Below are 26138 nucleotides of genomic sequence, written 5' to 3' on the forward strand. Positions count from 1 at the left end.
CATGCTACCTCACTGGTTCTGGGCTGCTGCTGCTTGCCCTTCTGTGAGAGCTGAGACTCAATCCTGTGGGCACTAGCCAGGAGCCGCACCTGTCTGCCCTGGAATGTTGCTGGGCCTGCAGGCGTTTCTACCTATTCTCCCACTGAGTAGCGTGAATGGAAGTAATGCTTGGCTACATACCAGAGCCTCTAAAAGAAGCCCCACCTCTGCATGCTGTGAGCATCGGGCCTGGAAGCTACATCTGCCTCCTCATCTAGAACTTTTCTCAGCTTTCTCCAGCCCTATGCTTGGATATATGTGCCTCCACATTGGATACCAAATGTAACAGGTCTCTCTTTGGACCACCAGCTCCCAAATAATGACACAGAGATTTCTTAAGTGTGAAAGTTTGGCCTTATCTTAGGCTTGTTCCCAACTAGCTCTTAAAACTTAAATTAACCTGTTTATATTAATCAACATTTTTCCAGGTGGCTTGTGTTACCTCTTCTTAGTACCGTAATACATCCCACTTCCTCTGTGTCTGGCTGGCGAATTTCCCTTGCCTCAGATTCTTTCCCTGAGTTCCTGTCTCCCCCTGGAAGTCCCACCTATCTTCTGCTGCCTAGCTATTGACCGTTTAGCTCTTTATTAAACCATCAAAGGTGCCATAGGCAGGTGAGGGAGGACAGAGACACATCTTCACACAGTGTACAAAAAGACTGTCCCAACACGAGACAGAAATGATAAGGAATAAAATAGAGAGGTTAGAAATAAAAATACAGATAAATATGAAGATGTTTTCCAGCATAGGCCTCAGTAGACTCAACACAGCCACATAAGGAATCCACAAACTTAAAAATATGGTGATAGAAATTAGCAAAATTTAAACATAAAGAGAAAAGGAATATGGGACAGAAAAGAAACACAACTCAATCAGAGTGGATTAGACATCAGACCGAGATGTGTGCAATTGGAATCACTGGAGGAGTAGACTAAGAATAGGACCGACACCGCTTTTGAATAGCTAAACCTGTTGCCACACACATCCATAATGCCACTCAGGAAGCTGAGGCAGGAGGATGATGATTCTGATGCTAGCCTGGGTAGATTGTGGTCAGCATCATAGTAATTGAAAGATACCTAGTTTGGTGGGAAAATATAACTTTGTAGTGAAACAAAAAACTGGGCTGAGGATGTGGCTCACTTGGTCGAATGCTTGCCTAGCATGCCTGAGGCCATGGGTTTGATTCCCTACCATTGCATAAACTGGATGAGGTGGTGCATGTCTGTAATCCCAGGCCTGGAGAGGTAGAGGCAGGAGAATCAGACGTTTAAGGTCTTCTTTGACTGTATAGCAAGTTGGAGGCCAGCCTGGACTGCCTGAGACCCTGTCTACAAGAGAAAAAAAAGTAAGCACATACATTTGGCCAGGTCTTTTGTTTGTTAATGTGTGCAGGTGTTTTGCCTACATGTATGTCTGTATACCATATGTATGCTTTTTGCCCATGGAGGTCAGAAGAGGCCATGCATTTCCTGGAACTGGAGTTATAGGCAGTTGTCAGCTGCCATGTGGGTTCTGGGAACCAAACCCATGTCCTCTGCAAGAGCAGTAAAGTGCTCTTACCACTGAGCCATCTCTCCAGCCACCGATCAAGTCCTTTTACTGCCAGCCACTCCTACCAGGGAGAGCTGGAATATAGCAGAGCTCCAGCAGCAACTGGCAGGACAAAGGGCAGAACTGACATCTGAAGACTTTCCAGGGGTCACTGAGATTAGCAAGTTAGAAGGTTCTAAAGGAATTTTTATAGCAAAATTTAGGAACTGAGTCCTTTGCCAGCCTCTGCTTTGGGACTGGGCCATGCTAGGGATCTAGAAGCTTAAGGAGGGAACTAAAAGGATTATAAGACATGGCTGCTCCACTCCACAGTCTCCACGACACTTAAGAAAGCAGTTTAACCTGCTTAAAATGGAGAGAATGACATGAAAGATTTTTGTTTGTTTGTTTGAAGACAGGGTCTCACTATGTAGCCCTGGCTGTCCTAAAACTTGCTATATAAACCAGGCCTCAAACTCAGAGAAATGCACCTGCCACTGCCTGCTGGGATTAAATGTATATGCTACCGAGCCCAGCAATATTTAGCTTTTAAGTTTAGGCTTATTATCTATTTGGAATTTTTTTTTTCTATATAGCATGAGGCATGGCTCAAAACTCACTTTTATTCTGTTTTAATGGGTCTTTAATCTTCTAGTGCCATTTTTGTTGTTGCTTGAGACAGGGACTCACTGTGTAGCCCTGGATGTCTTGAACTCACAGAGGTCTGCCAGTCTCTGCCTCCCCAGTGGTGGAATTAAAGGTGCACACCACCATGCCCTTCTCTATATTTTATGTCTGTTTGCCTGCACCTATGCATACCATATGGATGCAGTGCCTCTGGAGGCCAGAAGAGGGCATCAGAACCCCTGGAGCAGGAATAAGGGTATGAGTGACCATGTGGGTTATGGGAACCTGGGTCCTCTGCAAGAGCAGCCAAGTGCTCTTAACCACCGAGCCACCTCTCCAGTCCCCCAACTCTTATTTTTAACACATATTTCCTGGTACTTTAATGGATTTTAACGTTTTTTTGTACATTCGAAATTTACATGTATCTTCATATAAATAGAGAGGCTTAATAACAAAGTCTGTTTGGCAAAGTAATAATAAAAATAGCAAAGTCTAAAGTTCCTTTCTTATGAAGGCGTTTGGGGTTTGGCATGCATATTTTTTCCTAGAATTCCTCCTGCTTCCTCTTCCTCCCCCTCCTCCTCCTCTTCCTTTCTCTCTGACAGCTGTTGACTCTAAGTTGTGTTTTAGAAAGTGGAGGTTGACAATGCACAAAGTTCAGAAGCATAGTGGAATTATTTGTGTTTGATTTGTTTGTTCTGATTGTTTTCACCGTATTGGTTATTAGTACAGATCCTGTTTGGTAACTGCATGGATGTTACCAGAATCATCTGTATCATGTAGTAGAATATTTTAAGTTTTTTTCCCCAAAAGACATATTTTTAGGGGCTGGCGAGCTGGCTCAGTGGGTGAAGGCACTCTACTGCAGGTAGATCTCTGTGAGTTCAAGGCCAGTTTGGTCTATATCATGAGTTCTAGGCCAGAGCTACATAGTGAGACTTTGTCTAAAAAAAAAAAAAAAAAAAAAAAAACACAGGACAGGACCAGTCCATGTGGAAGGTCTTGTACTTTGTAGACTGAAGTACTCTGTCTCTGGGTTTTCTTCCTTTTTTTTTTTAAACCATAAATCATGTGGGTATTCTTATTCCAAAATCTGAATGTAGGCAGTTTGTAGGTCCTGCCGGGTGTCTACTCTGAGTCCCCTGAAATCTGGCCAGGCAGTATTCTGACCTCTTGATCTTGAGCAACAGCGCTGTCAGAGCAGGTATGCCTCTGCCAGAAATCCCTGGAATGCATGGGGAATGAGGTTCCCAGGATGGTGTCCATGCCCAAGGCATCCCCTGTCCTCGTGGTGATCATAAGCCATGCTCTGTGGACACAGTGCTTGGCGAGGCTGATGGAGGCGCTGCGACCTCCGGCGGCTTCGGCCCCCTGAGACGTTCTGAGTAAATGAAAGGAGGACTAGTTTGGATCCAATCGAATGTTCTAACCAGAGTCTCTGATTGCAGCGTTGCCTCACTCCCAGAGTTCTCCGTCCGTCAGCAGCACCTGCACCAAAGTGCTCTACTTCACCGACCGGTCACTCACGCCCTTCATGGTCAATATACCAAAGAGGTGAGGTGCTCAAGTCATTATCTCACTGTAAAAACAACAACGAGAGAGAGAGAGAGAGAGAGAGAGAGAGAGAGAGAGAGAGAGGAGAAAGAAGGAAGGAAGGAAGGAAGGAAGGAAGGAAGGAAGGAAGGAAGGAAGGAAGGAAGGAAGAAGGAAGGGAAAATCAGTTACTGCCACATGAGCAGCTTGTGTGGCAGGAAGAGCCCAGAACCTAGAGGTTCTAGTTCTGGCTTGGCAGGTTTTGATTTGGTTTGGTTTTTGGTTTTTTTGAGACCAAATATTACTATGTAGCCCTGGCTGGCCTGGAAATCTCTATGTAGACCAGGCTGGCCTCCAGGTGATAGAGATCCTCTGCCTCCTGAGTACTGGGATTAAAGGTGTGCACCACCACACCTTGCATTACAGAGGACAAGCAGGATCTACTGCGAGGCACAGGAGTGAATAGTTGTGTGTTGTTTTGTTTTAGTTTTTTGAGATGGTGTCTCCTTTTGCCGCTCTGGCCGGCCTGCACTCACTGTGTAGATCAGTCTAGTCTGGTGTTGAACTTGCAGAGATCCACCTGCCTCTGCCTCCCTACACTAATGGCATGTGCCACCACAGCTGGCCCCACAGGAACAGTACTTCTTGTCCTGATAGCTATACAAATATACTCCGAGTTTGGAAAAGCTTGTTCTTTTAAGTGTTCAAAACAGCTCCTTCTGGTAGCCATGATCTCTTAGTCATTTACTTGTGGATGCTTATTACTGTGTGATGATGGCAACTCGTGCCTGTAAGAATGTATGTGGAAAATGTTCCAGAAATGTTCAGTATGCTTCCTCCCAGTGATATAAATACACTGTAAGGGAGCGGGGGCCGTACCTCAGTAGTAATGTGCTTGTCTTGTACTGCTTAAGGCAATAAACCAACTACTGAGAGACTCTGAGGTCCTCCTCTCTTGGAGTCTGCTCATTTGGACTGGACTGGGTAGAAGCAAGCTTTCTAAACACAGAGGAATTGCCGATCCTTGAGCTAGGTGGCACATACCTGTAATCTTAGCACCCGGAGGCCTAAGCCAGGGCTGTGAATTTCAGGTCACCTTAGGTTACATAGCAAAGTCAAGGCAAGTTTGGGCTACAGAGTGAGAACCTGTCAAAACAAAACCCCACCTGCTGAATTTAATTTTATCAGCCTAAGAAAACTGGACTGTTTATCTCATGGGAGAAACAGAGAAAACTTAGGTGTATTTATGGTTATTTCACAAATTTTATTTTAAATACCTTATTTTCAGATTAAAAACAGCAAAAGCAATGAATTCGAGTTCTCTGATCACCTGATGTATAATGCCATGCTCATTCCTAGTGGTGACTGGTTGCCCAACCTCTGGTATTTTTGTGATATTGGTCATCAGGAGCCGTGGTGACCTAGTATTAAAGCCATGCTATCTCTGGCTGTTGACTTTGGCGGCAGCCTGGGTTTAAAGCTAACACATTATCTTTCCAGCCTATTGATTAACAAGCTATTTTGGTACACTCTTCTTTTGTTACAGGTTGGGGGAGGTGACACTGAAGGATTTTAAAGCAGCTATTGATCGAGAAGGGAATCACCGGTACCACTTCAAAGCACTGGATCCTGAGTTTGGCACCGTCAAAGAAGAGGTAAAGGATCCACGGGCAGTTGGGGGAGTATTACTGGTCACGCCTGAACTAGATCTTTTGCTCTGTTGCTGTGAAGAGACGCCATGACCACGGCAACTCTTATAAAGAAAACTTTTAAATGGGGTTTGCTTACAGCTTCAGAGGTTTAGTCTGTTATCATCATGGCGGGAAGCATGGTGCTGGAGAAGTAGCTGAGAGTTCTACATCCAGATCCTCAGGCAGCAGGGAGAGAGAGACACTGGACCTGGTTTGGACTCTTGAAACCTCAAAGCCCACCCCCAGTGACACATTTCCTCCAACAAGGCCACACCTACTCCGACAAGGCCACCCTTCCTAGTCCCTTCCAAGTAGTGCCACTCCCTGATGACTAAGCATTCAAACATATGAGCCTGTAGGGGCCATTCCTATTCAAACCACCACAGTTCCCCTGCAGAAGCCCAGGAAGTATGAGAGGTTCCATGTCCATGAACCAATTGCTTTAAATTCCATAGAATGGCCCGTGATGCTGACAGCTTTGTTAGTTAGAGGACTGAACATTGTATTTTATTTTTTGTGCATGGGTGTTTTGTTTGCATGTATGCCTGTGGACCACATATAAGTGCCCAGGGAGGCCAGAAGACAGTGTTAGATCCCTTGGAAGTGGACTTATAGACAATTGTGAGCTGCCATGTAGGTGTTGAGAATCAAGCCTGGGTCTTCTGAAAGAGTAGCCAGTGCTCTTAATCACTGAGCCATCTCTCTAACTCCAAGAACTGATCACTTTTTACTAAAAACTTGGATAGAATTTTTACTTTAAAAAAGAAAGAGTGTTGTTAGGTTAAGTAAAAACCCTAAGACAAGGGGCAGGGACTTGCATTTACTGTCCCATGCACACAAAATCCAAGACCATAAGCAACGTTATCTATCTGCATCCAGTTGTCATGAAACTTCACTGTTTTTTGTATTTATTTACTTACTGTGTGTGAGAGTGGATGGTTATGCATGCACTTGTAGAGGTCCGAAGACACCTGCAGGAATTGGTTCTCTCCTTCTACTGTGTGAGTCCAGGGGATTAAACTCAGGGTGTGGGACTTGATGACAAGTGTCCTTATCTGTTGAGCTGCCTCACCAGCCCTTAGAAAACTTCTTGCTGTTAAGTTTCAAACCCACACAAACAGCTGTGGTGCCTATTTAACATGTCAAAGCTGGACCTGGCCACCAGGTTCTCCCAGCATCCCTCAGTCCCTACCTGTTACAGGGTGTGGCTTGCATACCCCACCCTCTACCCTAAACTCTCCAGCCCAGGGCCTGGACTGCCCTTCCCCCAGAGGCTCTTCCCTAATCCGGACATTCCTTTCTCAGACTCAAGAGATTTTCTTAAAGCCTTGCTGTCTTACTGAAAATGCTTGGCCTCAGTGTAGCTCCATGGCCAAAGATGGCACACTGAGTTCCAAATTCTCACAAATTGTAACAACTTCTGCCACCACAGGTGGGCAGATTTTTTTTTTGACTGACAACTCACAAAAAACAAAATGGAGACTTATTATTAATTATGAAAGTCCAGCCTATAGCTTAGGCTTGTCCCACTAGTTCTTATAACTTAAATTAACCCATTTTTATTAATCTACATTTTGTTTTGTGGCTTTTAAACCTCTCTTTTATCCTGTACTTCCTGTTTTTCTGTGTCCTCTGACATTCCTTCCGTGCCCGGTTTATCTCCTCTTCTCCTCTCTCTGCCTGGAAGTCCCACCTAACCTCTTCTTGTTGAGCTATTGGCCATTTAGCTCTTTATTAAACCACTCAGAAGGCACCTTGGCAAAGTCACATCTTTATAGTGTACAAAATGATTATTCTACAACATTTCCTCCTTTTTGCCTTCAGAAATAGATCCCTGAATCTAATCTCCTTTGTTCTGCGTTTTTCCTGACCATGACCAATAACAATTTGAAACCAACCCTTCAAAACCATGAGAAACATTCATAACCTATTGAATGACCAAAAAGCACCCAACCCACCTCTTGGGAATGTAGGCATCATGTTCTCTAGACTGTTTCCTGTTGTCTGTTGGTGATGGCATCTTTGGGGACCCTGAGAAAAGTAGGATAATGGTCAAGTCCTGGGAGAGCTAGCAGTAACATTTGTTGTCCAGTGTCTGTGCCATGGGAAAGCACAAGGCTTATCTGCAGTCCTGGCTAGAATAGTTGGTAAGGTGGAACATCTCAGCCAGCAGCTTGAAGCTGTTTTAGATGTAGAACTCTGAGGATATTGTAACAGAGTCACTCTGAAAGGCTAGATCACCTGGGCCACCCATTTTCATTGGTGTCTGGTTCCCTTCCTCTGAAAACACAAACTTTCAAAGGTAACATACATATCTATATTAGCATAAGTATGGACTATGTGTTGTACACAAGCTAGCCAGGGATGATTTTTTTGTCTTATGTTTGAGCAGATAAAATATATGTCACCTGTCTTGTAGTTTTTCTAGGATTTTTAGGGGGGTCTCCCCTGATCAAATCTGATCTCAATCAACCTTGAATGAAATTATAGCCTTTTGTTTTCTGTGAAAACAAAAGCATAACCTCTTCCCCAAAGCCATACATTTTCTGACTTCCATTTTAAAGTTAAGGCATTCCTAAACTCTCCAGGCTTGGTTTGATTCAGCAGTTCCTCTTACAATCCCATGTCTCTCAGCAGCTATCAAAAAATAAGCTTGCTGGGCGGTGGTGGCCCATGCTGTTGATGTAACCAACCGTCTTATTAAATAAGAAACACAGAAACAATGTAAAAGAGAAAGCCAAGAGGTCAGAGCTCAGAGCTAAAATCTCACCCTTCCTCCTGCTGTGTCCCAGCTTCCTGAAAAAGAGCTATTTCCTTGTGTGTCAGTCGTTTCAAAGTCATTCTGCCTTCTCATTGGTTGTAAACCTAAACACGTGACTGCCTCGTCACTGTCTGTATGTACAGCCCCCTAGGTCTTAAACGCATATGTCTCCAATACTGGCTGTATCCCTGAACACACAGAGATCTATGGGATTAAAGGTGTGTGCCACCACCGCCATGCTCTTTCTATGGCTCTAATAGCTCTGACCCCCGGGCAACTTTATTTATTAACATACAATCAAAATCACATTTCAGTACAATTAGAATACCACCATACCATGCCTTTAATCCCAGCACTCGGGAGGCAGAGGCAGGTGGATATTTGTGAGTTCGAGGCCAGCCTGGTCTACAGAGCACAAAGCTACACAGAGAAGGGCATGGCTCTATTGGGAGGTGTGGCCTTGTCGAAGGAAGTGTGTCATTGAGGTCTCTTTTGCTTAAGCCTTGCTCAGTGTCACAGCCACTTCCAGTTGCCTTCTGATCAAGACATGGCCAGCACCATGTCTGCTTGCATGCTGCCATGCTCTCCACCATAATGATAATGGACTAAACCTCTGAAACTGTAAACACAGCACTCCAAGTAAATGTTTTCCTTTATAAGAGTTGCTGTGGTCTTGGTGTCTCTTCACAGCAGTAGAAACCCTAATTAAGACACTAACCCTTGATATTTTCTCAGCCTATGCTGCTCCTCATCATCCATTTTCCAAATATAACCTTCTTTTGACAAGAAATTTCTGGGTTCTGGTGTATTACCAAAAATGCCTTCATTGTGATTATAGTATAGAAAAGAATTAAAATCTTTTAACATTTATTTTCAATGTGTATATTTGTCTTACTTGCATGTGTGTTTGTGCACCACATTCCTGCCTGGTGCCCAAATAGGCCAGAAGATGGTGTCAGAGTCCCTAGAACTGGAATCACAAGTGGTTGTGAGTCACCATGTGGGTGCTAGGAATTGATCTGGGGGGTCCCCAGTGCTCTTGACTGCTGGGACATCTCCAGCCCCCAGTCTTCTTTCTACCCCTTTCTATATGCCTGGTACCAAAATGGTCTCCTTTCTTGTTCTTTAAACATATATGCTATTGCTTTCTCCTAGGAAGGCCAAAGTACTTTGTGGATTGTAATTTACTATTCTTATAAATATCCATGAATGAAATAGTGTTAGTGTTTTTATCTCCCAAAATTAGAACATATGTGTGTGTGTGTATGTGTTATATATGTATGATATATATGTATCATATATCACAAACATATGTATACACACACATATATATAGTTTCAAAGGATAGAACCAAAGACATAGCCTAATTAAGTAATTCTTTTATATTTTCTTATCCTTAGTGTTTAATGTCTTATTTTTTAGATTTTTTTATTATATTAAAAATTTTGTGTGGGGCTGGAAAGATGGCTTAGTGTTAAGAGTGCATACTCTTGGCCAGACAGTGGTGGTGAACGCCTTTAATCCCAGCACTTGGGAGGCAGAACCAGGCGGATCTCTGTGAGTTCGAGGCCAGCCTGATCTACAGAGCAAGATCCAGGACAAGCACCAAAACTGCACAGAGAAACCCTGTCTTAAAAACAAAAAACAAACAAACAAACAAAAAGAGTGCATACTCTTTTTTAAAAAATATTTTTATTTTATAATTAATTTAATTTTACATATCAGCCACGAGTGTGCATACTCTTATAGAAGACCCAGGTTGGATTCCCAGCACTCGTATCCAGTGGCTTACAAGCTCCTGTAACTCCAGCTCTAGGGCATCCAATGCTTTTGGCTTCACAGACATCTGTACGCATATGCACATACCTACACACACATGCATATAACTACACACACTCATACATGTCATTAAAAGTAAATCTTAAAGAATATTTTGTGTGTTTGTTCTCTAAGTCAGAGAGAACTTGTGGAGTCAGGAGTTGATTCTCTTTCCCACCCTGTGGGTCCTGTCATTGAATTCGGGTCCTCCAGCTCTGTGACAATGTCTTTATCCACTGAGCCACCTCACCAGCCCTTAGCTCCCCTTTTCACCAGTAGTGTTGTTTAAGTGACTCTGTTACTTCACTCTGTAGTTTCTGTTCTGCTGAGGCAGGGTATCAGTCACACCATGACCCAACCTGGCCTGGAACTCATAGCTATTCTCCTGCCTCAGCCTGCTGGGCACTCCAGTTACAGGCACGCACCACAGGCACGCACCACATTCCAGGCTTTATTTTTCCATTGTGGCTTCTTTTTTTCTTAACCTAGGTTTTCCACGATGACGATGCCATCCCTGGATGGGAGGGGAAAATTGTGGCCTGGGTGGAAGAAGACCACAGAGAGAATTAACCGGACCCCGGACACTCCCTGGCTGCTTCTCTCAGGAAAGACGACTAACACCAGAGTACGCTGAGGAGTTTCTAATTCCTGCTGCCAAAAAGAAGCTTCTTCAAGTATGATGGTTATGGGCCAGTCCTGTTGGTGTGCCTGGTATATCTAGTACTTAAAGTCTCTGTCCAAACACAGACCATGGATCCATCTGGAGCTCCTTGTCCGTGGGAACAGTGTTTTATTCTACTCTGAGGACACCAAACCGAAGGCCTTAACCACCAGGAGTGGATGATCCCTCTCTTGTAGGGGCCTGGCTGCTATTATCTGGAACCTGGAAGTGGATGCATCTCTCCTTTCTGGTACAGTGTTCATTCCATTGGCCTCAAAGGTTGCAGCAATCAGAGTCCCAGCATCTGTGCTCACAGACAAGGCAAAGGTACCGACTTTTCTGCTTCTCTGCAGACGTTGCAGCCCAGGAGTAACTCAAGTGGTACCAAAGATGAAAGCCCACTTGCATCTGTTGACCTTGGACGTGGATGATGCTGACTTGCTGATTGGGTGGGGAGAGGGTTGCCCATAGTGTGCTATACTATGCCAAAACCATAATGAAGACCTTGGACCGCCTCTTCTGGTTCCGACTCTTCTGCAGCTTGTCCTTCGCCCATTTGGGCATTTTTTTCCCCTACGAACTGCCGGTTTCCCCTGGGGACTCTTTAACTTCAGAGCCATTTCTTTCTCTCCACACAGATGAACTTTGTGCTTGAAAAGAATTAGAAGTGAGAGGCTCCTGGAGCATCCAGGAGGGGACAGAAAGGTGCTGCTACCACTTCTCCGTGACAAACGCACAGCATCTCCTTTGCATTTGCAAGGAGACAGACCATTAATTTGTGTTTGTGATTTGAGCACCAGCATAATTTACTGGTCTGCTTCTGATTTCAAGGCTGGAGTTGTTTTCTGTTACATGCTTAGTCTGGGCTGTTCCTTTAGGGCACAATGGAACCCACGGGGCATGGAGCATGAGTTGTGAATGGCAGGGTTGAATCAAGGTCAAGAGTCATTTCACATTGCAACACTGTCCAGTTTCCAGAGGTTACTCAATAACTTGGGTTTTCTCATTCACACATCTAGCACCATCCACCTATCAGCCATGATTATTTATAGAAGTCCCTCAAAGCGGTCTGCAACCACCCCTGTACACTGCCAAACAGAAGAGTGGGACAGATGGGTCCGTCAGTCCTGGGATCTGCCTGTCTCTGTTTGTCACTCATTGTCAGCCATTTGAACAGACTACTCTTGGGAACGCTGAGATAACATCTTATTGTTTTATATAGACATGTCTTTTAAAAATAGTTCATGTTTGAGAATTGTTTGGTGCTCATTTGCTTTTGCCTGAGAACCATGTCTATTTTTATAACTCGTGTGACTTCTGTGTATTCTCACATTCCCTGTACCCTGCCCATTTTCTAGAGTGCCCAATAGCTTTTCTACGGTCTCTTCTTACCGCCTCTTGTGGTTTCAGAACAAGCTTTATTTTGTTACGAGTATACTAATGGCAGTCGATTCCTGTCCAGTTCTCCCTGCTGTTTTAGTGCTAGAGGGTTTTTTTTTTTGTTTGTTTGTTTTTTTTTGGTTTTTTTAAATCTAGTTGATTGCTCTTCTAAAAGACATGAGATCAAGGACCTTTCAAAAAGAAAGTCTTTCATGCACACTACCCTGGTCTTCTATTGAAGAACAATTTTTCATCAGCTGTAACTAGGAAAGTTCAGGAAAGTCAGCCATAGGCAAGAACAACTCATTGTGAACGCCAACAGAAGAAAACAGTATTATTTCCAATTTTTTCTCAAGATGACTGGAGGGATAAAAGTCCGTACGTCACCAATTTCTCTGTTGCATGAATTTTAATGTTTGCTATTTGACAGCATGAGGGTGACCAGGCTCAACTTCGTTACTGTAGTCCAGGTATGACTTACTTTGAATGTCTGTCTCTTAAACCAGATATCCCTTGTCCATTTTCTTTCAGCAAACAGTCTTAACATTATGTGGAATTAACTTTTCAGCAAAAATTAAATCAGAGAAAAAGCTTTGAAGTCCTCCATATTGTGTTTTATTTTTATCTCTTTTTGGAAAAGGAGCCACATGGTCTTAGTGCCTACATAAAAAGCAGAGGTTGAATGTAGGAGACAATGTAGTTCACTAATCTCATGTACCATGGGCAAAATGGCCAAGCATCTTCACTGGAAGATATATTTATTAATTCCTGTACATTCTGGGCCAGGGATCCTCATTCCAGTCCATAACGCTGGAGAGCAAGAGCAAGCATGAATTCCTTCTGTTTTGAATAATCTCCTGTTTGGCTATGCTCCAGGGCAGTGGTTCTCAATCTGTGGGTCATGACCCCTTTGGGGGGTGAATGACCCTTTCACATGGGGTCGCCTAAGACCATCAGAAAACAGATATTTACATTAAGATTCATGACAGTAGCAAAATTACAGTTATGAAGTAGCAAGGAAAATAATTTTGTTTGGGGGTCACAACAACATAAGGAAGTTATTAAAGGGTCACAGCATTAGGAAGGTTGAGAACCACTGCTCTAAGAGAACTTGTGGATTAAAAAATATATTGTTCCCTAATGGTATTGGTGTGAGCCTGTCCATCCTGCCATTGCTGACATTCTTTCCTTGAGAAAAACTACATTTGAATGTTAGGGAGTCCTAAAATAATCTCTTAACCATGTTTTTTAAAAAATGTAAACTAGGCATAGTGGCTCAAGCCTTTAATCCCAGCACTGGGGGGGCTGAGGCAGGCAGATCTCTGGATCTCTGAGTTTGAGGCCACCCTGGACTACAGAGTCAGTTCCAGGACAGCCAGGACTACATAGTGAGACCCTGTCTTGAAAACAAAAAAACCAAAACAAATATACTCATGTGCAGAAATGTACCTACACACACACACACACACACACACACCTGTATACACACAATTAAAAACAAAAATAAATCTTAAAAAAGACCCCATAAGTGCTAATTTAGTTATTTAAAAACTGAAGAGTACCCTCTTCTTGCTCAAGTCCCTAAATCATCTGGGTTGGAACACTTTACAGTTTGTAGCTAAACTTCCACCTGGTGATAGATACATGCCTGTAATTCCAGCATTTGGGAGGCTAAGGCAGGAGGATTACCAGGTTGATGTCAGCCTGGGCTACATAATGAGATCTGTGTTTGGATTAAAAGGAAGAAAGAAATGGAAATATGGTTTAAATATATTTGGCAACAGCAATGCTCCTTACCAACTTTTCAGGTCTTTTGTCTGGGATGTAAATGGAAAAAGATCTTTATGTTTTACATCCAATTCAAGAGTACTCGATTACTGAAAAGCATTCTGGTTATAATTGAAATTTTCACTTTTACTCATAAGTATTGTAACTGCACACTCTTTTTTGTTGAGCTTGTTAAGAGGAATAGCTTGTTAAACTACATATATATAAAGTTCTATTTTCTTAGAAACATGGAGGTTTGTGACCACTGCTTTCAGAGATTACTACCGTGTGTTCTGTTTTACAGTGTCTTCACAAAAACTTTGTTATGCCAGAGCTTTCTGATCATCAAAGTGGTAGCAGTTTTAACTGCCCATATGTACCAGAATTGTGAACAAGTCAAAACCACATACACACACTACAAATAAAATGGAGTTTACAAACTAAATCCACTTCATCATTTTCATTTACGTCTCTTAACTGAGATCAGACAGTAAAGCCATTAGATTTAGTGAAGGTAAATTTCATCAAGTGATCTCCCTGGTAGCATGTTTACTCATTATCAGGAGGGTGGAGATAAGGATTGTTTTATTGCTAGAGATATTTTACTGTTGGTATTTCTAATGTAAGCACAAGATAGGTTATTATAAAAAATGATTAGCTAGTTTTGCACCTATTTTGAAATCATATGTAAATGTACAGACACAGGAGAACCTGAGAGCATAAACTCTATGATAATATTAATCTTCAAAAGCAGTGTGAACCCTAATTAGTTCACAAGTGTTAGTTTCAGAAGACTGGATCCTGGTCCCTTGTGCAGGCTAAGCATGCTTTCTCCCACTGAGAGCCACTCAGGACTCCAGCCAGAAATACATATTTATCTATCTTTCTATTTTGAGACAGCATCTCACTATGTTATCCAAACTAATAGATTCAGATGATTAATCATTTTCCTTCAGCCTCTGGAGTAGCTAGGACTACAGGCATGGACTACCACCCCAGCCCAAAAATTAATGATTAAAAGAATCCGAGTTCACAAATCAATTTAAAGGCTGCCTCCCCCAAATTCAAGCAGGCTTCATTTATCACTGTTATTGATTTAAATGTTTGATATGTTTTGATCTTTAGCTCTGAGTGCTTTCTTTCATTGGCTTCTGATTACATACTTTTAACTTTGTTTTGTTGACTATATAGACTTGGTTGGTCTAGAGCTTGCTATGTAGACTACTAGTCAGTCTGGCCTGGAAATCACAGAGATCCACTTACCTCTGTGTCTCAATGGCTAGGATTTTAAAAAAACAAACAAAAAACTTTTTTTTTAAAGGTAGAGTGTATGTAGGTAGCCCAGGCTGGCCACATGGCACCAGAACAGTCATGCACCACCATGCTGGCTATCAGTTTGGCTTTCTTCCCAATTTCTTCCTGCATTCTTGGTGTTCTCTGACCATCTGTATGTACATTGAGGAATTAGTGTACATACAGCACATGCTTCTTCCTAGTCCAATTCACCTTCAGCTCAGAAATGATGAGGCTTTCTAACTATATAGCCATACAATGAATGTTTATTTAATAAATGTTGCACATAAAATTGTTGGTCAATAATAACTCAAAAGTCATGCACGTGGAACTGATATTACTACACTAACTCAGAAGACAAAGAGAAACAAAACAATAGATTTCTGAACTGCTTAGCAGATTAGTTTTGCTGTAAAATAAAGTTATGGGCCACATAATGATGGTCTGCTAATGACCTGTACAGCATACAAAGGTGACCCCCACCCCCAAGGTTAGTCACCAAGTGTTTGTGTTGCTCAGCGGCACTGCAGTCACCGCCTTTCGCGTGGATGCAATCATTTCTATGACGGGGCGTCTTGAATTTCTTCTGCTTGTGTTTCCTACACCTGTGAGGAATTTTCACATGATCCCCAGGTATCGAAGCATATAAAGTTACAAACAAAACATTTATTAAATAATAAATTTATTTAAAAACAAGTCTTTGACAGTTTCACCAATCATTAACGGTGAACTCAAATTTCTATATAATTAGATGTTCTTTGTTTTGACATACAGAATTAAATTTATAAAACACATCATGTATGTGTATGAAGTTTTTAAAGGATAAGTTAAACCATTTTAAAGTCCTATCACCTAAATATTATTTCTCACCCATACTACATTTATTGTGTGTGTGTACGTGTGTGCGTGTGCGCGTGTTCAGGGCACACATGTGAAGGTGGTCGGAGGACAGTTTTGGAGAGTCTGTTCTCTTTGACTATGTGCATTCCAGGGTCAGAACTTAAACCACCAAGTTTAGTGGCAAGCACCTTTACCCCCCTGGCTGTCTCCCCCGTATGGATATGATTTTGAATATAAAGTCTAGGTTCACAAATGAGAGAAAATATACAACCTGTACCTTTCCGAGACTGAGTTAATTTGCTTCATCAAGTTGCATCCATGTTGTGAATGACAAAACTCCATTATCTGTGACTGAAAAAGTTACACTGTGTATATACACCACATTTTAGTTAGCCATTCCTTTAGGATGGACACAGAGTTTAGTCCTATAAATGAGAGATTGTGTGTGAACTGTGTTGCAATGAAGAGTGATGTGCAAGAGAAGAAAAGGAGTTAAATCTTGGCTGGATATATGGTACTGCAATACAGAGTATCAACATTTTTCAGAGTGGATTAATATTTTGATTTATGATTGTCAATACTGAGAATGTTGCTTCATATAAATATGTAGCACATGAGCTGGCAAGATAGCTCAGTGCGGAGCTGGAGAAGATGGCTCAGAGGTTAAGTGCACTGGCGCGCGCGCGCGCGCGCGCGCGCGCGCACACACACACACACACACACACACACACAGAAAATAAATGTAGTAAAAAAAAATTAAAAATATACAACATAAAACCTGTATTTAAGGCCATTCCAGAAATTACTGGAAATTCTGTCCTAATCTCAAACTCAAACCAGCTGCAGCAATTTTAAAATTCAAATATTCTTCAAATCCAATCCAAAGATACACTACAATAATTTTTACATGCTAAAGAATAACTGCGAGAATGTCTTTGTTTTCTGTAATTAACCATTATGTTCATAAAAGAGCAGAAAGCCGTACAGTAAAACCAGTGCGAATCATACCACACATGATCTGTGCCAAGGTGTTTCAAGCAGTGTTGGCTGGCCTTGAGTGACCCCGAGGTCATGGCAGTGCAAAGTGCTGGTGTTCTCAGAGCCAGGGACGCGGTGACATGCAGAGTAGGCAACAGTAGCGAGAAACAACCTAGGCTTGGGTAGTTGTGTTCGGATACTTTTCACTGTTGCCATATTTTTTCTTTATTTTGACCCTCACCTCGTTACTCCATGGTTTAAAAAACCTTTTTCTATTGAGTTCACACAACTGCAGAATGGCCGGACAATGCATTTTGCAAAGTTGTATCTTAATTTCTTTTTTTTTTAAAGACAGGGTCTCAGTTTGTAGCCCGAGCTGGGCGGGAACTTGCTATATAGACCAGGCTGGCCGGGAATTGAAGTGAGCCACCTGCCTCTCGCCTCTGGAATGCTGTTATTAAAGGCGTGCGCCTCCATGTCCGGTGTGCTTCTTAAATCTTTTCGTTATTTAAGAGGATACAGTGGTAATTTGGGGGTAATATAACCGTTTTCGCAAACAAGTATTTTTATATAGGGGACATAATTAGTCCTCTGAGACAAACTCGAAATGTGAAAATGTACCTTCCTCTTGGCTGCCCTTCTTACCATTTGGCTGATGAAAAACCCTGTTGCTTCCATTTCGAGGGGGTTAGGGACCTGAAATCTTTTCAACCTAGGACAGCCTGCAAGGAGCGGCGGGGTCTGCAGCCAAGGGACGACCCCCGAACCCCGGAGGTCACTCGCGGGCCTTTCTTCCTCCAACTTTGGGCGGTTCGTTTCCAGACCGCAACCACTGGCCTAAAGTTTAGGATTACCGTCGGCCCAGGCTCGTTCCCCAGCTTTTTCTGAGAGCAAAGAAGGGTGTTCCCTTTGGCACCGCCTCCCGGAGCGCAGGCTTCAGCCGGTCCGACACCCCCGTCTCTTAGGCCACCACCTTAGAGCGGGCCGTGCGTCCCATCCTCTGCGACACCTCTCCTCGGGCCACCCACACCCCTGATCCTTTCCACAACGTGCGCTGCCCGCGACGGCCTCGAAGCGCCTCGGTCCCCGCGGACCCTAAGCTGTGGCCGGGGTCCTTCCCGGGTGTCCCCAGACCGGTTCCCCGCAGAGGGGCGCAGACGCCGCGCGTTCCGGCCGCCAGTTCAAGGAGCCGCTTTTACGACACTGCGCGACCGTAGGGCGCGGCTGACGGCAGAGCCGCGCTGCTCTTGGAGAGGTCACTCCGGAGACGGCGGAGCTTTTGGGGCGTGGGGGTCGGTGGCAGTATGTGGCGCGTCTGTGCGCGGCGGGCGCGGAGTGCAGTGCCCAGGGCCGAACTCGGGCCTCGGTGGGCAGTCTTGAAGGAAGGCCCCGGGGCCCCATGCGGGAGCTCGCGGGCCGGCCCCGCCGCGGCTCGTTGCAGCAGCGGGACCCCGAGCTATGGGGTCCGCTTGCTGTGCGGCTGGAGCTCCGGCTCGGACACTGCGCCGCGTAACCGCTTACTGCGGCAGCTCCTGGGGTCTCCGGGCCGTCGCTCTTACTGCCTCCCCCCGCACCAGAAGGTGAGTGCTCCACCCCAGACCCCGTTTGTCCTTCAGAGCCGGTGGTTCCTTGGCGTGGGGGGAAATCCTCCTTGAGAGGCCTCTGTGAGCCAGCTCCCTTCAGGATCGATAACTGCCTTGCCCAAGACCTTCCCAGTAGGGATCTCTTCCATTGAAAGAAAAGCTTCAAGCCTGGGGCTATATGCAAAAGGTCTGGGTTCTCATGTGCTGTCTCAGATCCACTAGACCGACTGGAGGATCCACCTGCCACTTTTGAAAGTCGTGAACTTCTGGATTGCACGAACTCCCATTGTATCCCCAGGGTTCAGTTCCTAATGGGACTCAGTAAATTCTTTGCATGGAATTGAATGGAATGAAACTCTAAACCACACCGAGAGTGAAGTATCTCTGTTTAAATGGTGCTGCTTTTTCTCCCCCAGGTTCCATTGCCTTCCCTTTCCCCTACGATGCAGGCAGGCACTATAGCCCGCTGGGAAAAAAAAGAAGGGGAAAAAATCAGTGAGGGTGATCTAATTGCAGAGGTAAGTTTTAAAATAAGCCGCTGATGTTAAGGGAGTGGTCTGAGTCGCCTGAGCCTTAGCTTCTCCTTTCTCTTCAAGAAACTTATTTTTCCTCTCACAGTCATTAGAGATGTTTGGCTAGGTAAGTTGTCAGCAACTAGCTAAACTGACTGTTTTTTGAGACTGGGTTTCATCGTGTAACTCTGGCTGGCCTGCAGCTCAGAGATCTGTTTCCTTTTGCTGCCGAATGTTAGCAATACCTGGCTACTACCCAAAATGGTTTTTTTAAACCATTCTTTCCAGTCTGTGGTAGTGGGTTTATCTTCATATGAGATTCTAGTCACATTGTAATTCACCGCGTGTCGGCAGTACAAACCTAAGCTAATGCTTTGTGTTAAAAGGTTGAAACGGATAAAGCCACTGTTGGATTTGAGAGCTTGGAGGAGTGCTATATGGCAAAGATCCTTGTTGCCGAAGGGACCAGAGATGTTCCGGTTGGAGCCATCATCTGTATCACTGTTGAAAAGTGAGTAAACATCCTTGTAATTTGTGCACATTTGGTGATTCTAGAACATTTTAGCTTAAAGTGGAAGTTCAAGACTTTTGAAGACTTGTTGGGAGGTGGGGACTAGATTTGCTTTATAAACTCCATGTTTATATGTTCTTTTTCTTCTTCAGACCTGAGGATATTGAGGCCTTTAAAAATTATACATTGGATTCAGTAGCAGCTACCCCACAGGCAGCCCCAGCATCAGCTCCAGCTGCTTCTGCTGCACCAAGTGCACCTTCTGCAAGGGCTCCTGGGAGCTCCTATCCTACTCACATGCAGGTAAGGCTCAGCCTCTGAGTGCTGGCACCTGGTGATTTTTTACTTACACCTTTTTTTTTAATGGATGGCGATTGCATCCTGAAAACTTTTCATTAAAAACACTGCTTGCCATTTGGCAGTGCACAGATATTTAACTGTGACACTTGATGGCTTTCATTCTTGATTGTTGTCTCTAAGTGTGTGAATTTAGACAATTCCTTTAACCTTTCTCAGCCTTAGCATGGGACACAGGATAATCCTTGGTTTTCCTCTCAAAAACAATGTTAAAGGTTCTGAGGAGATTTTTTTTTTCCTCTACAAGTAGAATTTATAATAGAGAACAGGCGATGTCTGTTGAATGAAGTCCCCAGATGAAGTTTTCTTTTGTTTGGACTGGTATATTTCCAAGCATAGATGGAGTATTCCAATAATGCTCATAAATGAGAACAGTAACAATGAAGAGTAAGTGTGAATTGACTAAGGAGGTGGCTCAGCAGGTAAGAGCACTGGCTGCTCTTCCAGAAGACCCAGGTTTGATTCCCAGCACCCACATGGCGCTCACAACTGTCTAACTGCAGTTCCAGGGGATCTGACACCCTCACACAGACACACGTGGGCAAAACACCAATGCACATAAAATAAAAATAAATAAATCATTTAAAGAAAAGAAGTAGGGAATTAAGTGTGCAGAATACCATTATAACAAAGCTAGTGGCCGTAAGTGCAGTTACCGTGAACCTAAACCAGCTTTTAGGGAACTAAAACATGCTTTTTTTTTCCTTTTAAAGTAAGATTTTCTTTCATACACATAATTTAATTAATGGTTTCCCATCCCCTCAACTCCTCCCAGATCCTCCCACTTCTCTGCCTATCCAAACCCACACCCTTTCTTTCTCTCATTAGAAAACAAACAGGCATCTAAAAACGAATACTAATAAAATAAAATAAAAATAAATGAGATAGGGTAAAACAAACGGGGAGAAAAGAGCCAAAGAAAAAGCACAAGAAACATAGACGCCAAGCCACACACGCTGAATCCGTTCATTGGATAGTAGTTTTCCTCTGTGTATTTATGTGGTTCTTATGTCGGAAGGAGGTAAAATCTAAAGGATTAAGATTTGACCTTTCTTTAATGTTTTTGTTTGTTTGTTTGTTTTTAAGACAAAGTGTAGTCGGATTTTTTTGGGGGGCAGCCAGCTCACAAATAATGACAGAGACTTGCTAATTATTTAAGCTCAGCCTTAGCTTAGGCTTGTCCCACTAGCTCTTAGAACTTAGAGTAACCTATTTATATTAGTCTTAGGTTCTGCCATGTGGCATTGCATCATCTCTGTATTGTCCATCCTGCTTTCTCGGAATTTGCCTGGCGACCCCGCCCTTCTTCTTCCCAGAGTTCTCTCTCTGCCCAGAAGTCCAGCCTGTACCTTCTGCCTAGCTATTGGCTGTTCAGTTTTTATTACACCAGTCATAGCAATACATAAAATATCCCAGAAACACGGGGTTTCTCTGTGTAGCTCTGGTTGTCCTGGAACTCTGTAGACCAGGCTGATCCTCCTGCCTCTGCCTCCCTAGTACTCAGATTAAAGGTGTGTGCCATGACCACCTGGCCTATCTTTCCTTAACTTTATAGGAAGTTTTCTGAATGAATCAGTTTCTTTGGAAGTCATGTTCAACTCTGTTGGTGGCAGTCACTTAACGGAATTTTGCCTGGTCTTTAGCTTTCACGATTATTTCAGTTTAGCAGCCATATTTTATTACGTAATACCTTCTCTGTCCATTTTATAGTGCTTTATGTTCAGGTGTTAGAATTTGGCCCTAAGAATCCTTTGAGATGATAAAGATATTTCACACACACATACTTTCATTTACTTCACTGGTGATTATGAAACAAAGAAAACAAATTCTGAACAGAAAGTAATTTTTAAAGAATTTTCTAGCTGGGCGGTGGTGGCGGCTCACGCCTTTAATCCCAGCACCCGGGAGGCAGAGCCAGGTGGATCTCTGTGAGTTCGAGGCCAGCCTGGGCTACCAAGTGAGTCCCAGGAAAGAGCTATGCAGAGAGACCTTGTCTCAAAAAACCAAAAAAAAAAAAAAAAAAAAAAAAGAATTTTCTAGAGCCAGACATTGTGGTACATCCCTTTAATCCCAGCACTTGGGAGGCAGAAGCGGGCAGATAGATCTCTGTGAGTTTGAGGCCAACCTGCTCTACAAAGTGAGTTCAAGGACAGCTAGGACTGTTACACAGAGAAACCCTGTCTCAAAAAAACAAAACCAAAAACATTTTAAAAAATTAAAAAAAAAAAAAAAAAGGATTTTCTAGGTCTTGTTTTATTTTTTTCCCTCTTCTAGAGACATTATTGACTGAAATTATTTTTTCCTTAATATAAGGCTGTTGCTACTTAAAAGACTAAGAAGATAGCACATAAAATCCATATTAACATATCACTGTTCACAAACTCAGTTAACACAATTATATAAATAGGAATACAATTAAAATTTTTACATGTGTTTAGTGTGCATGTAGGTATACTGTGCATATATGTTTAGAGGTCAGAAAACAAGTCATGAAGAAACCATATATCTATCCATCTATCTATCTAAAAATAAAAAAATACAGTATTTAGTTTTTGTTTTTTCCTCTAATCTTGAGATCAAACTCAGGGCCCCAAGCATGCTGGTCAAATACTCTTCTACTATTGACCTTCATCCTTTGCTCTAAGAAGAGCTCTTAATGTTCCTTTTTTTTCATAATTTATTTTTATTGTATGTGCATTTCTGTTTTGCCTGCATGTGTGTCTGTGTGAGGGTTGGGTACTCTGAAACTGGAGTAACAGACAGTTTCGGGCCATCACGTGGATGCCGGGAATTGATTCCAGGTCCTCTGAAAGAGTAGTTAGTACTTTTAACTGCTGAGCCATCTTTCCAGCCCCATGCTCATTTTTTAAATTTGTGTGTGTGTACGCATGTGCATGCTGGTGCTCTCAGAGGCAGGAAGGAGATTATGAACTCCCTGGAGGTGGAGTTACAGGTGGTTGTGAGCTGTCCTATGTGGATGCTGGGAACTGAACTCCGGTCCTATGCAAAAGCAGCGAGAGCTCTTAACTGCTAAGTCATCTCTCTAGCCCTTAATTAAAAAAAAAAAATCTCTCTGGTAAGTGTGAATTAAGTGTGGTTTCTTATGAGTGAAAAGATAAAAAGATAAATAGATGCTCATTGCAGAACACAGCTAATTCAACAGAGTGGTCTGTCTAGACCAAGATCATCCTGTGAAAATGAAAAGTATCTATTAGCTCTCAACCTGAAAGTTTTGACCCCTTTCATAGGGGTCGAATATCACATATCCAGCATATCAGATATGTAGATTACAATTCATAACTCTAGCAGAATTATAGTTATGAAGTAGCACTGAAATAATTTTATGTTTGGGAGTCACCACAACATGAGGAACTGTATTAAAGAGTTGCAGAATTAGGAAGGTTGAGAACCACTGTCCTGGTTGAAAAAAATACTCCGCATATATACTGAGCAGCTCGTTTTGATCATCTGAAAGAAATCCTTCCCACCTGCCTGTTGGTTTTAATTTCAGAGGATGGGTTAGGGCAACTGGTCACGTATACTCACCCTTGTTCTGAAAGGTGACTTAACTGGTGGAAAGCTAATGAGCACAGAGATGTGATGGGTAATGTGTTTTTGTGGTTGTGGTTTAATTTTGAGCCAAGGTCTCACTGTGTAGTCCAGATTGATCTCAAACTCATGATCCTTCTGCCTTTTGAGTGTTGAGATTACCGATTAATTCCACCAGACCTGGGTGTGACAGGTGACTGAATTGCCAGTCTCCGGCTCTCGTGGGAGATCATGCACTTGCTGCTGTTGTGTGCGGTGCCCTCTGGTCAAGAGTGATGCATTTGTTTCTGCAGATACTTCTTCCTGCCCTCTCCCCCACCATGACCGTGGGCACGGTCCAGAGATGGGAAAAGAAAGTGGGTGAGAAGCTCAGTGAAGGAGACTTACTGGCAGAGATAGAGACTGACAAGGCCACTATAGGTGAGAGTTCTTCAGTTCTTGGTCGTTGAGTGAGGAGGAGGATGGCCATCCTTTCCTGTACTGAGTGAGTGATATATGTATTTTATAATTCCTGGGATTTACTGCCTAGGGCATGATGTTTTATAACAAAGTCACACACAGTCACATATGTCAGTTCTGAGCTGTACTAATCAATTGAGGATATGTCAAGATTTGTTATTGGGCCATGGTTTGCTCTCTGCCGTGTTCTTATGATATTCAGAAGCAGTATCAGAACTGCCATTGTTTAAATGTGAGGAAGTGTGGGGGACCAGCCCCCACCTTTACCTAGGTACTCTTGAGGAGTAAGGGATAAGAGATTTAGATAGAAGGATAGAGGGGAGGGTAACTGATAGAAACACAGGATAGCCTCGGGAGGGCCTGGATCCTATCCACTGGCCCAGAACTTCATTCAAAAGGCTTTTTATAACAATACCAAGGGACGAGACAAAAGACCTCCTCCTTGCTAGTTACAACCAAGTGTAGACCCTGTCAAACACCTGGTACCCAGGCCCATGGTCCAGTCATCCTCTTATGCAGTCCTGCTGGGTAAAGCAAGCTCAGGTCTCACCTCTGTGGGCTCCCACAGGAAAGAAGGGAGTGGGGAGGAAGAAAGTCCTCCCGCTCCTCTGGGGCCGGAGAATACCAAAGGATTTCAGATGATTTTGAAGACAAACAGAACCTATGCCTGTCAGTCTTCACGTGTATCACATTTCTATGTGCCCCTTCTTTGATTTATTTTATTCTCAAAAACAAAATCCACTAAACAGCCCTGCATTTGTGCTTGCACTTATTGATAATCCTAGGTACTCTGAACTTCTTGCCAACTTACCCATAGTTTCTAGAAGCAAGAGGCCCATCCCACCATAGAGGCATAGCAGGACGTAGGCGGCATCAGGAAGTAGTGGTCAGACTGTGCTCTTCACACCTACCATTCTTTTGTTTTGTTTTGTTTTTTTGTTTTTTTTGGTTTTTTTTCGAGACAGGGTTTCTCTGTGTAGCTTTGTGCCTTTCCTGGAACTCACTTGGTAGCCCAGGCTGGCCTCGAACTCACAGAGATCTGCCTGCCTCTGCCTCCCTAGTGCTGGGATTAAAGGCGTGCGCCCACCACCGCCCGGCCACACCTACCATTCTTAAGGTAGCCTAGGGCAATTTGAACCAAAGAGGAAGACCATCCCACCGGAGCAATTCCATCTCATCCTTTCACATGCTACTTCCTCATAGTTTTAAAATGGTTTTTGTTTTGTTGTTTGTTTTGAGATGAGACTGGCCTTTAATCTGCAGTCCTCCGGCCTCAGCCTCCAAATTCAAGTGCTGGGATTATAGGCTTGCACAACTCTGCCTGGTTCCCTGTAGCTTCTATTAGAAGAAATGATTCTGTCTTAAGAAAAAAAGGAAAAGGCCAGCAAAATGAGTTGGCATGGGTAAAGGTGCTTGCCAAATCTAAGATCAAAGGTTTACATCACCTCTGCCCAGCTTCATTGAGTAGTCCCAGTTGGGAAGCGGAAGGATTCATTAGAGATATATTCATCAAGAAGAGGTGTAACTGCAGAAAGCAAGATCCAGAAGGCAGAACTGGCCCTTGTTAGCAGCTTAATTTTGCTTTTTAAAATTTTTAGTTTAATTAAATTAATTAATTTTAATTAATTTCTGAGATCAGGTCTCACCTGGATGGCTTGGAACTCAGAGATCCCAGTGCTGGGATTAAAAGCATGCACCACCATGCCCTGCTGTTTTTCTTCACGGGGAACTCTGCTATGTAATCTAGTCTGGTCTTGAACTTTTGAACTTATTATGCTGCTCAGGTTATCTTTGAGCTTGACATCCTCTATTTCAGCTGAGGAAAATAGTAGCTGAACAACCTGTTACCTGTGGTCACAGACCCCGGTGTTAGCTGTATTTAATCACATTGGAGTATTTATCATAATGTCAAGTACAGCCTTTGAGACGCTCTGAGAACACTTTTAGTGCTGAAATCCCGTGCTACTATCCTGCTTGGTAGTTCTGGTAATTTGACTTCCATGTAACTGACTTTCAGCAATACATCTGATACCATCTTAGAATCCTGTGAGTTCCACACAAGGGCTGCCCTTGAGGTGTTTTCAGTGACTCTCAGAATGAACCACTGTCTGAAGCCCTGGTAGGACAGATACAGTTATCTCCATACCCACCAGAGTCTACAGATCTCCAGAAAAGTCTCCGTATGTGTTCAGCACAGGTGTAGTTTTTTTCCCAGATTGTTTTGATCTCAGGACTTGGAGGGCCA

General features: G+C 43.2%; 2 protein-coding genes across 6 annotated transcripts in view; both read left to right on the forward strand.

Annotated features, from left to right (window-relative positions):
* Positions 1–12646, forward strand: part of Dixdc1 (DIX domain containing 1) — an 85959-nt gene extending 73313 nt beyond the window's left edge. For all 5 annotated transcript variants that reach the window (XM_037207501.1, XM_028864906.2, XM_028864908.2 and 2 more), the window contains 3 exons: positions 3649–3754; positions 5280–5388; positions 10493–12646. In XM_037207501.1, coding sequence (XP_037063396.1) covers positions 3649–3754; positions 5280–5388; positions 10493–10573 — 296 coding nt within the window. In that variant the 3' untranslated portion in view covers positions 10574–12646. The remainder of the gene's footprint in view (positions 1–3648; positions 3755–5279; positions 5389–10492) is intronic.
* A 5490-nt stretch (positions 12647–18136) lies between these two features.
* Dlat (dihydrolipoamide S-acetyltransferase) overlaps positions 18137–26138 on the forward strand; it is a 29167-nt gene continuing 21165 nt past the window's right edge. The window contains exons 1-5 of the mRNA XM_028864905.2: positions 18137–18502; positions 18922–19023; positions 19404–19528; positions 19681–19831; positions 23728–23854. Coding sequence (XP_028720738.1) covers positions 18227–18502; positions 18922–19023; positions 19404–19528; positions 19681–19831; positions 23728–23854 — 781 coding nt within the window. The 5' untranslated portion in view covers positions 18137–18226. The remainder of the gene's footprint in view (positions 18503–18921; positions 19024–19403; positions 19529–19680; positions 19832–23727; positions 23855–26138) is intronic.

Source organism: Peromyscus leucopus, chromosome 7 (assembly GCF_004664715.2).
Source record: "Peromyscus leucopus breed LL Stock chromosome 7, UCI_PerLeu_2.1, whole genome shotgun sequence".
Classification (NCBI taxonomy): domain Eukaryota; kingdom Metazoa; phylum Chordata; class Mammalia; order Rodentia; family Cricetidae; genus Peromyscus; species Peromyscus leucopus.